At 40.9% G+C, this 12,157-nt stretch overlaps 1 protein-coding gene across 4 annotated transcripts in view; it reads right to left on the minus strand.

The window, feature by feature from the left end:
• Nucleotides 1-244: 244 nt before the first annotated feature.
• ELOVL6 (ELOVL fatty acid elongase 6) overlaps nucleotides 245-12,157 on the minus strand; it is a 149,653-nt gene continuing 137,740 nt past the window's right edge. For all 4 annotated transcript variants that reach the window (XM_003950395.6, XM_063809741.1, XM_009448139.5 and 1 more), the window contains 2 exons: nucleotides 10,472-10,623; nucleotides 245-2,625 (listed from right to left, as the gene is read on the minus strand). In XM_003950395.6, coding sequence (XP_003950444.2) covers nucleotides 2,201-2,625; nucleotides 10,472-10,623 — 577 coding nt within the window. In that variant the 3' untranslated portion in view covers nucleotides 245-2,200. The remainder of the gene's footprint in view (nucleotides 2,626-10,471; nucleotides 10,624-12,157) is intronic.

The raw sequence follows: 12,157 nt of genomic DNA on the forward strand, positions 1-12,157 counted from the left end.
CCTAAGCATCTATTAGCTCTTATAAAAGGACCTGTCTTTTCAGCTCATGTCAGATTTTGCATAATTTATAATACATTCCTCCATCAGTTGTGTCTCACCTATGAACCAACATCAAGACATTATAGACTGCTCACAATCATTTAACATAGATGTAACAGCTTTCCTCCCCTGCACTGTCCCCCACTCCCCATTTCTTCCAGTCATGACTTGGTTTGCATGGATTCTTTGTTCACTGCTCAAACCATTCACACAGAATGGAATAAAACTTTATTCTTTTTAAATTCCACACATAAACGAGATGCTGAAAAAGCCCTTGCCATCTCTGACAGAAAAGCAGAGCAGCTCTGTTTCATGAACGACAGCACAATTAAAGCTAAAATAATATAAAAATAATTCGAAAAAATCCCTTTTACTGTACACTCTCAAAGCAAGAAAGAGAAACAACAGTTTTGTTTTGTTTTTTTCTGCTAGCCAGAAAATGTGTTTCTATTCATTTGGGCTTTGAAGTTCAGTGTACCCCACATCTGTGTGTCTGTGTGTGTATGCGTGGCTATGTGCGTGTAATCTATGCAGTGTGGAAGCCCCTAATCTTTTCATCTAGTTTGCCTAATCATTAAGCTACTTAACCAATTATAATACTATTATGTCACATTGAACAACTTTACATAATTGCTTCTTTGAAATACTAGGAACATTGACACATGTATTTGGCTTGTAAAGGACTGAAATATTACAGATAATATTATCCAGCTTTTTTTTTTAAAGAATATGGCTCTTAATAAATTGATTTTGAGTTCCAGAGCTAAAGTCCCTTTTAAAACATTTCTGAAGCTGACTTGAAGCAGGATGAATATCTTCTGATTTGGCCAAAGACATGACAAGTATTTCATATCACTTAAAATTTGAGGGATAAGTGTATGGGGGCCCTTTGTTGTCAACTGTTTTCAGCCAAACTTGCCTTGAAGTTTGTTGTAGTATTGCCACTCAGCCAGCAGAGGGCACTTTAAACACCTCTACATTGCTTGGGGAGCAAATGCAGATGATGCAGAAACACAGTGTTCCCCCAATATCAGGAACAGCCCTGTGATTTCCTTTTGGAATTCACAAAAATATCGAAAATATGCGCTATACTATGGGGTTTCATTTGGAAAGTTATGAGTGTGTGTGAAGTCAAACAGGGAGGGGCATACACACCGTCTGTCTGTCGAATTGATCTTCGGCTCACCTCTTTTCCCACTGCCTTTCTCCCTTTTCCAGCTCACAGTGGTCCTGGGCCGGGCCTTTTTACAAATACTACAGAACCCGTTTTCACATTGTTTGGTTGAGTGTTTATCTTTTTCAATTCTGTATTTACTCTTCTGTTCAAAAGCCCGGGGCAACTGAACAAAAGGATAATGCTTCATATCTCACTTAAGAGTAGAAATTACAGTTCAACTATCAGAAATGCTCTGGGATGGAGCTGCCCCCATGGGACCTGGGCTGCACTGTTTCCATCCTCCCAGGAAGAATCTTGGGGAAGTATTCACCCCCTTTGGTTTTGGCAAACTCACTAGCCTGAGGCTATGCAGTGAAGATGAAGTTAGTTGAAATATAGTTGTTTACATCTGCTTTCATAAGGATGATTAAGACATCTTTTCTCATGGGGTCTACAGCAGCTGGCATTTCTTAAAAAGGCTTTAGTTTCTGCAAAAGCATTATTGTTCTAGATATACACCCTGTGTCTCTTTCATTTTTGTCTTTTCTATTGGCTCCAGTTTAGTGTCCATAAAGTTAGAAAGGATTGTGTGTGTTGTGCTCGCACAGTTTCTAGAGTAAAAATCTTTCATCTTAGAGAAATGTGACACTTAGTAAATACATTTTTTCCTATGTGTTAATAGCCTTTGTTTGCCTTTGATTAGTCTCCTCTGCTTCTGGCTTGCTTTTGTTCTCCCTTGTCCTAGAGTTGACAGATAAAGAGGGAATGGGGTCTTCCAGCAGCAGTGCTTGGAGATGGAGGTGCACTCAGTGAGTCCTCACCCTAAAAGGATCATAAACTTACTGGGTTAAATCAACCTAATTATCCCTAAGCTGCCTTGGGTTTTGTGTTTGCTCATGTTTTGTTTTGTTTTAGCTGCACCACGTGTGATTCCTTGTGCCATTTTCTTTTGTCTATTATTTTTCTTGATGACCCTGAGCTATGGCTTCCTCCTCAGTTCCAACACTATTCAGCTTTCGTTGTTTTCCTCATTTTGCCGATGTAGGCCTCAAAGAAGAAATGGCAGAAGAGCACAAGGTAGCTGAGGTACATGAGTGAGGACCAGAAGATGTTCTGAAAGTGAGAGTGACACTGGTCATGCTGCATCCAGCAGAAGACCAGGTAGTTAACCACACAGCCCATCAGCATCTGAGTGATCTGGGACAAGGTGATGAACATGGCAAACTTCCGGGAGACTCGGAAACCTGCCGCCCGCAAGGCATAGTAAGAGTACATCACGGCGTGCACGCCATAGTTCATAGTCATGAACCAACCTCCCCCGGCAACCATGTCTTTGTAGGAGTACCAAGAGTACAGGAGCACAGTGATGTGGTGATACCAGTGCAGGAAGATCAGCTTCTGCTTCCTCAGAATAATGAATATTGTATCTCCTGGAAGACAAAGAGGAAGAAGGTACGTGAGATCCTTGACCACCAATAACGATGACTTATAGTTTTGTAAGAGGGTAGACATCCTGAGCTAGGACTGGAGAGTTACATGGACTGGATTAGAACCCTGAACTGGTACTTACTAGCTCTGTGACCCTGGACAAGTTAGTTATCCTCACTATTTCTAGTTTCCTCATCTATATAAATGGTGATAATTTAAAAGAGTAGCATGGAATCGCCTGAGGATTAAGTAGGATAATCAGCATGGCCCTCTTCACACACAGGAGGCAAGCAGCAAATGTTTCTTTCAAGGTATTTCACACAAAATCTTATCCATCATTGATCTGGAAGGGACATTAACAACTATGTTGCCAACTCCCAACTCAACTATACATTTTAGGAAATACCACCTGGAGGGGACTGGTGACTTGTCTTAGATCATTTATCAATCAAAGGAAACAGACTGGAAGTCAAGTGCCCAGCAGAATGTTCTAAGGCTTCTCTAGAGTAGTAAAACCATAATTTTTCTTTGGTACATGATAAAAGGTACCCCTCAAACACATATCTTTGTGAGCTCCCTAAATTACACAGCCTTGCCAAATGGCAGTGAGAAAAGTAAAACCTAAACAAAAGACAGAAAAAGGGGGACAAAAATCCTCTTCTATACACATTTGCTGACAAGGGTAATAGGAATATTTTATACCAGTGAATCAAGTGAGGAGCAATTGAAAATAACAGTTTTCATTTTATAGAATTAACTGAAAAGATTTCCAGGATCTATCAAAATTTTGTCTAACAATATCCCTTTGAAGGAAAAGACCATAGCTTCTGAGGCAGGGAATTTATATTATGAAAGCTAGAATTATGCTGAGGTGGGTAGATGCTATGTATCTGCAATGCTTCACTGAAAAGTCTCAGGGCTCTGAAAATAGACTGTAGAACATTTATGTAAAATTGGATGAAGAGCAAGCCCAGTGAAAAATACACCCAATTACATTAGCGAGTAAGAAAATAAGGGAAGTTACGCTAGGATGTGTGACAGAAACAGGCTAATGCAGGTGAATGCGTCTTTCTCCTTCCTATCTCTATGGTTATGAGACATGGGAAAAATCGACATCCTTCATGACCTTTGGTGAACTCAAACCTGGCTTCTTTTTGTGTAAAAAACAAAAGCTAGAAGGTTCTTTTAATTTTTTATTTGTTTTTGAGACAGGGTCTTGCCCTGTCACCTACGTGCCATCACAGCTCACTGAAAACTTGATCTCCTGGGCTCAAGTGATCCTCCCACTGCAGCCTAAGGAATAGCTGGGACTGCAGGCATGTGCCACCATGCCCAGCTAATTAAAAAAAACTTTTTTAGTAGAGATGAGGTCTTGAACTCCTGAGCTCAAGCTATCCGCCGGCCTCGGCCTCCTAAAGTGCTGGGACTATAGGCGTGAGCCACCGCCCTGAGAACCCGGCCCTGGTTCTTCTTCTTCTTCTGAAATTTAATTAAGCGCAAAAAAAAAAAAACCAAAAAAAAAAACCTAGTACTTATTCCTACCTTATCCCTCATGAACTTCACAGATGGCCTAAAACGTTTGCACTCGGCAAGGTCAAAGAATGCTGGACTATGGGGAAAGACTTCTAAGGTTCTAATGGCAGTGGCTGGAAAGATACAGGTGGTGCCCCATTCCATTCATTAGAAGAGCTATTGGTTTATTTTCCTACTAAACTGTTAAACACTATTATTCCATATTTGTTTACAATAGAAAAAGAAAGTTGGCCGGGTGTGGTGACTCACACCTGTCATCCCAGCACTTTGGGAGGCCAAGGCGGGGGGATCACCTGAGGTCAGGAGTTCGAGACCAGCCTGGCCAACATGGTGAAACCCCATCTCTACTAAAAATACAAAAATTAGGCTGGCACGATGGCTCACACCTGTAATTCCAGCACTTTGGGAGCCCGAGGTGGGCAGATCACGAGGTCAGGAGATCAAGACCATCCTGGCTAACACGGTGAAACCCCATCTCTACTATAAAATTAAAAAAAATCCAGGTGTGGTGGTGGGTGACTGTGGTCCCAGCTACTCTGGAGGCTGAGGCAGGAGAATGGCATGAACCTGGGAGGCGGAGTTTGCAGTGAGCTGAGATTGTGCCAATATACTCCAGCCTGGGCGACAGAGTGAGACTCCATCTCAAAAAAAAAAAAAAAAAAAAAAATTAGCTGGGCATTGTGGCAGGCACCTGTAATCCCAGCTACTCAGGAGGCTGAGGCAGGAGAATCACTTGAACCTGGGGAGGCGGAGGTTGCAGTGAGCCAAGATCATGCCATTGCACTCTAGGCCTGGGCGACAGGGCAAGACTCCATCTCAAAAAATAAATAAATAAATTAAATAAATAGGAAAGTTGTCAGTTGTTATATTTCTGAACCTACTATCAAATTTTTGTTGAAGTCCTCTTCTCTCTTGCAAGATGCCAGATTTTTATGGTGTCTATAAGTGTCAGGCAGACTGATAATGATGGATGATGGTGGTAACCCTCATACATATACTTAAGGGACAAAACTGGTGTCAGGAGACCTGGGATCTACTTTTCAGTGTTAAACTGTGCTATTTTTGTATCTGTCAGAGATCCACCATTTCTGTATAAGTACTACTCTGTTCCTCCAATCCCTCTGTGGACAATAACGCAGACACAATCAATTCCAGCTACCTTGGTTCATAGTGTAAAGAAGGTAGATGTCCAAGAAACTGTATGTTTAAAACAAGTTTAGTCATTCATAATTGAATAGATGCTTTTATGAGTCTCTTAGCATTAACTAAAATATAAACCCCTATACAATTCCAAACACATTATAATAAATTTGTCAAAGTAATATGCATTTCATCCTAACTCTTTAGTTTAACCCTATCATCACTTTTACATTAAAATTTTATTGTCTAAAGAATGATTAAGAAAAACCATATTAGAATGGGCTAGTGTGGGATGGAAACTGGAAGGTACAATTCTGGAGTTAAGAATGGCTTTGTGTTTCTCCTGTCTGGAGGTGAGGGTATATCTCAGGTTTATCTGAGATACACTGGGTGTTTCTAGTTACTTTAGGGAGGGGAGTGGAGTGGAGGGTAGGAGGTGGGGAAAACATGTCCCGAAATCTCAAGAACAAAATTAATTTAAATTTGCTTAGGAGTTTTTTCCAGAACACATATGCAGGATGGTGGGTGTGGGAATGAAATTGATCATCTCCCAGCAATGGCTCTGGAGCTGATCAGTAGCACCATTCAACGCCCTATCAGGGTTACTATCCCCCAGACTGCTGACCCAAAGAGTGGTAGTTTCCCTCAGGCAGGGGGAAACTGGTGGGGCTCCAGAAGAGCTAACCAAGTCCTCTCACAGTCTTGGATATGGCAGCTGAGATGCGTCAGTCAGGCCACTCTGGCAGGTACAAATTATTTTTCCTCTGGGGAAACCACATAATGTCACATTTAATTTGTCATGAGCCAGAGTCATGCCAAGTCATGGTAATTTCAGGCTTTCCAGAAGCTATAGAGTGACCCAGAAATGTTAACTATCAGAGGGACTGTGTATTTGAGTTGGTCAGTCAATCTTTCTTGTTCAAATGTCCTGTTGGCATAACGGGAAGGACATTGGCCAAGTACAAGCAATGGGACTTTAGACTCTCGAACGTTTCAGTCATGTCATTTTAGCTACCTCCTGGCTCATGTTCTCTGTATCATGATTTCTCTAACCTTTGGTCCAACTATTTTCATTCAAGAGACAGCTTTCAGGCAGGGCATGTTGTTCCTTATACCCAAGTGTCCCTTCTTAACTACACCTTTGCAGCTGCAGGAAAAGCAACAAGCATTTGGAAATCCCCAGGGTGTTCTTGGCCACCAAGAGACACAGAGAGGCTACTCTGTGTGTGTGGTTTGTCACACACAGCTGAGTCCCTCTTCCCAGAGCTAGCTAGAGTGCTGCTGAGTCAGAGCTTCAAAAACAATGACATGCTCAACTGAGCAAGGACCTGGGCTCAGAGCAGATGTTTCCAAGTTTTAACAAAACAAAATCTCAGCAGGTTTTAATATAATCCAAATAGTAGGTGCTCAAAGATTTGGCACACAAAGCAGGTTAGTGGCTCTTTTCCTCTCACTTGTTCTAGTGGCCTAAAACCCCATAATTCACTGAAATGAGCTCACGGTTTTCTGCTGAAACAGAAAGGTCTTCTTGCTATTTATTAAGAGTTTAGTGAAGGGGGAGTTAGTGTGGAATGAGTAGCATTTCAGTTGGAGAAGATGCAAAAGTTCTGGAAGTTGATGGAGTGATGGTTGCTCAACAATCTGAATAATATGTATATTTTACTGCAATTTAAAACAAGAGTTTGAGTTTGTGGGAGCTGGGGGGGGGATACAGTTTCAGTACTATACATGGAAGAACTGTTTTTTTCTCACTAGATCTTTTCCTTTTGGTGCTCATAAAGAGTCCAGAATCTTAGAATATTGAAAGGTAAAATTTGAGACCTAAAAATAAGAAAAGTTCTAAATAATCCAAACAGGTAAATCTCTCTTAATTAAATAGTAGCGACAAGATTTTCCAACTGCAAAAACTGGAAAGAAATTTAACCTCCAAAATGCATGGGAAAAAAAAGTCATCCAGGCAAACATGTTGACTACATAAAGATCTAGGTCTGCTTGTCTTGGAGACACTTGCACTGATTTTGGACCTGTTTTGAGTCAGCGGTTTACCTCTGAATGGCCATTGTCAGAGGAGCTCCAGAGTATTTGAAGAACAATATCCCATATTTTAAAATGTTTAAAAAAAGTATTCAGAACATGAAAATTATCTCTATAAAGGGTTTGAAACTGTATGAAGAATTTGTGTTACTAATTAGCCTCATTAAAAAACTATGTCAAGATTAGAATATTATTTTTTCCAACACTTCAATCTCATATTTTAACTGCATCGATTATTGGATAATCCACAAAGGACTACTACAAATTATTGTGATGAATGAGCCCTTTCCAGGGAAAGGGATTACCATGCCAGCAGCACACCACTCCTGTTGACTGCAAATAGGAGACTGGATTATGGCTCCTTTGGGGCTCAAGAGGGAACACTGTATTCAATTACAATGTCCGCTATGAGGCTGAGGGGAGTGCACATTTGGGCCTGCATTAAATTAAGACAGGTGATATTAACATCATCAGCATCAACACAACCAAGATAGAAGATGAAAATATGAATACCTCTGGGTGCTACACTAATAGGTCTTCTCTAGGAATCCTAAAAGTCAGGAGGACAGAGAGCATAGGTCTGATTATGTCTTTAAAGGAAATTAATCACTACAGATAGCTTGAGGTGGCATTTCAATAAATTATTCCTCCAAAAGGTAGAAAGGACTATGTTTGTTCTCAAGCACCTCAAATACAGCTGTATATAACTCAGAACACAACACAATTAGTCCTTGCAGGGAAAAGGGGTTTCTAGAAGAAAACACTGAGGCTGCTTTTTTGTGATCTGAGGCTTAAAGGTCAGAAGTCCAGTCTCCAGCCATAGTCTAGTCTCCTACTTGCATCCTACTGGCATGATTATTTCTTATTAAAAAAAAATTTGGGGGGGAAGTAGTAAAAGGTAGAAACTGTTGAAGTGTTCAGGGGTAGCATTCAGGGGAAATCACGTTTCATGCATTTACTACATTTATGTAGTTGTAGTCAGGCCTTTGTCAAAAAAGATAGGGGATTAATAAGGTTATTAAATAGCATAAAAGAGGGATATATTTCTCAACTAAAATAATTCAGACTTTAATAACGTGTAATTTTATTTTAAAGAAAAAAAGCCACAGCCGGGCACAGTGGCTCATGCCTATAATACTAGCACTTTGGGAGGCCGAGGCGGGCTGATTACCTGAGGTCAGGAGTTCAAGTCCAGCCTGGCCAACATGGTGAAACCCCGTCTCTACTAAAAATACAAAAATTAGCCGGGTGTAGTGGCACACACCTGTAATCCCAGCTACTCGGAAGGCTGAGGCACGAGAATTGTTTGAACCCGGGACACGGAGGTTGCAGTGAGCCGAGATCGTGCCACTGCACTCCAGCCTGGGCAACAGAGTAAGACTCTGTCTCAGGAAAAAAAAAAAAAAAAAAAAATCACAAAACCCCAAGAGTAAAGAATACATGCTCACACTCTCAGATCAACCCCAGTTTGAGAACAAGTGCTCTGATTCAGAAACTCTATGAATCAAAGCAAATTAAAATATTCTCATATAATTTTAAAATTCCCAGAAATACCTCTTCAGATTTTGCAGGCATTGTCTGTAAATCCAGGGTGAAAACCACTTCTCTAGCCTATGACTTCATACCTAGTGGTACCAATACCTCCTGGGGCCTGGTTCATAAAATCTGTATTGTAAAATTCCTTTTAGATAAAGTTGCCATTCTATTTCAGCCGGTGCTTAACATAAATGCACTGAATGAATGACTGAATGAATCCACACTAATGCATTTTGCTCTGAGACCGTTTTCATATGATCCGTGTGTGTAGGCGTTTGTGTGTGTCTGTTGGAGGGGGGGAGCGGTGCAGGCGTGCACATGCATGCAGTAGTTATCTAGTTATTTTGGACTATCTTTGTACCTCTGCCCCTCTTAGGAAAGGTTTTCCGGAAAAATTTTCTTCTGTTGTTCTTCCCTTGTTTTTGACCTGGGAAGACAATAGCTCAAACCAATTGTCATCTACTTATAAACAGCAGGTTTCTGGCTTCCAGGGGAAGGTGGCTGGGTTGCTGGCCCGCACAAATCAGACAGTTCCCATTCTATCTGAATGGACACGAAGCGTGAACAAGGGGCACCTTACAGAAGACTGCTCATAGCTTATATTGCAGGTGGTTTGTAAGGAAAGTACAACACCAAACTCCCTTTTTAGGAGAAACAGGAGAGGGGACAATACATATTAGGTTGGTGCAAAAGTAACTGTGGTTTTGCCATTGAAAACAATGGCAAAAATTGCAATTGATAACTTTTGAACTAAATATGTATAATTCTTAATTGCAGGTGAAAAAAAACCCAGAACCCCAGAAGTGACCAGGTTTGCCTTACCAGTTTGTACCTGTACAATCTGTACCAGTTTGCTAGCATTACTCATGGATGTACTCAGAGCTTATTGTCACTACTAGATCTCTTTCTGTGTAAATAAAGATATCTTCCTGGAAAACTGTGCCCACATCAACTCCTTGACTTTACTATTTCTGGTAACCTGTGCCACACTTACATTCAAGACCATTCAAGGGTTGAGGGAAAAATTATAGAAATCTACAAATACAGCCTGTATTTTCTATTACTTTCTAGAAGGTAAATTACATTCCCCTTCCCTAAGGCCAGTCTTGATGATTAAAATCAAACACCACCAGAGACCAACCCTCAGCATTTGTTAATGAGAACAGGAGGGTCCCCAAATGAAAAGCTTAATTCCTAATCTGAATCCTAACTCTACAGATGAAAGTATGCTCAGATACGGGACTTGGAAATAGCTGTGTTGCTCTTTTTTTCCCCCATGTTTTAATATTAGCTCAGCTCAGTGGGCCTTTTAAAGGGGTCTGTGTACATTTTATAAGTCCGTGGAGGTATATTTTTAGTAGAGCTCGAAAATCAGCATGTTCAGTATAAACTATCTACTCTTAATATGCACAATGTAAAATTATTTAAAAGGAAAGAGGGAGCGAACAATAAAAAGTAGAAGTCAGGCAAGAACTCAAATTCATTCATTGTAACTTTCTTGCAACCAACAAAATAGGACCTTCAAAATGTTTCTTTGCTCACTAAATAAATACCGTGGATATGTTGCTACAAAGAGAGGGAGAGGAAATGGAAGAAGATACTCACCTAGTTCGGGTGCTTTGCTTAGCACAAATGCATAAGCCCAGAATTTGCTGACAGGTCCATTGTAAAAACCCTGGTCACAAACTGACTGCTTCAGGCCTTTGGTCATCAAAATGTACACCATATAAGCACCAGTTCGAAGAGCACCGAATATACTTCATAATGAAAAGAGAAAAGAAACAGCATTTAGGAAAATAGTTTCACTTCTCACATCAACCATACTTAGAAGACTGGTTGGCCACTGGCAGGAAATAGGCATAAGAATCATATTATTTGTATTTCCTTGAAAGCATCTTAAAATGTTCTGTAAACAAGAGCTAATACAATGACTCAAGGGCTTTATTCTGAAACCATACATGATACCACTTCCTCTTCATCAATGTTCCAAAAAGAGGTCATGAAAAAGGGTAATAGATTCAGAGCAGGATCTCATGAAGAATGCTGGTGACCTTTGAGTTTCAGCTTGGGAACTATTCCTTGGAGAGCAGATGGGTGTGGCTGCAAACTCTTGGAATTATCTCAAATTTGCCCTGTGCCCAATCATTCTCCAAGTTCTACTGGCTCTATTTCCTGAAAACCTGTTTACCTCTTTAGGCAAACTTTTCCTCTACCTCTGGACTCGCCTTACCAGCCCAGGCTTTTTGTGCCCTCCTTGGATTTCTCCAGCAGTCTCCAAATCACTTTCTACTGTCTGATCCATCTTTCTCAGAGATGTCAGAATGAGACTCCTTCAAAAGCTTAGCTCTGTCACCTCCTCCAGGAAGCCCATTCAGGCAGAGATAAGTGCTCACTCCCTGAGCTCCCTAGAACCAGTGTTGTGCTAATACCACCCCAACACTGTTCTTCAATGCCTCGCAATGTGTTTAATCTCCACATAGGCACAGGTGCTCAATAAAGACTGTTGAAAAAGTGAGATTGTTGAAAAAGTGAAGAAAAAATAAACAATTTCTTTAAATCAAAGAACTGGTAAGGAAATAGGAAGTTCTGGAACACATTAGGCTCAAGAAACACAACCTGCCATGGGAAAGCACTTGGCAATAGGAACAAGCAGCCACTATTACGAAGTGAGCCCCTTAAGTGTACGTCCCAGAGTGTGTGAACCACGCCCGGGACTGAAAGGAGAGCTGGCTGACCATGTGGGGAAGATGGACCTGCCTAGCCTTTTCTGCCCAAAAGGGCAGCATCTTACTCTAGAAGTCAGTTGAGAGATCAATGAATGAACACCTGTTGAATTGGGAAATGGAGCCTTCTTTTCTCCTCAGAGGCACTGTTTTTTACTTAAAATATCTTAGAGTTGCTCTAGAATGAATCACTCCACTAGGCTAACCTGTCCAGAAAGCACGCATCTGCCAACTAGAACTAAAGGTCAACTTTGTACAGTATCAAAATAATGAAGTTTAATTCCTGGCAATTGTCTATTAAGTTGGGTCTTTGTAAGTAGCTTCTCTAAAGGTATAAAGACTCCATCAAATGGTGTTACTCTTTCCACTGTATGAAATTGTCCTGCAGAGGATTACTGTCATTTTACAGATATAGATCCTGTTTAATCCTTCAGTGGTTTTTCTCTGCACTTGGAATAAAAACCTCAACTCCTTTATCAGGACTGACAAGGCCTCTCTGCACTGCCTCTCTCTCCCCATTCTCCACTCTCACCTCCTGCCATTCTCTTCTTGTTCACTGTGAGCCAAT

This window comes from Pan troglodytes, chromosome 3 (assembly GCF_028858775.2).
Source record: "Pan troglodytes isolate AG18354 chromosome 3, NHGRI_mPanTro3-v2.0_pri, whole genome shotgun sequence".
Lineage (NCBI taxonomy): Eukaryota > Metazoa > Chordata > Mammalia > Primates > Hominidae > Pan > Pan troglodytes.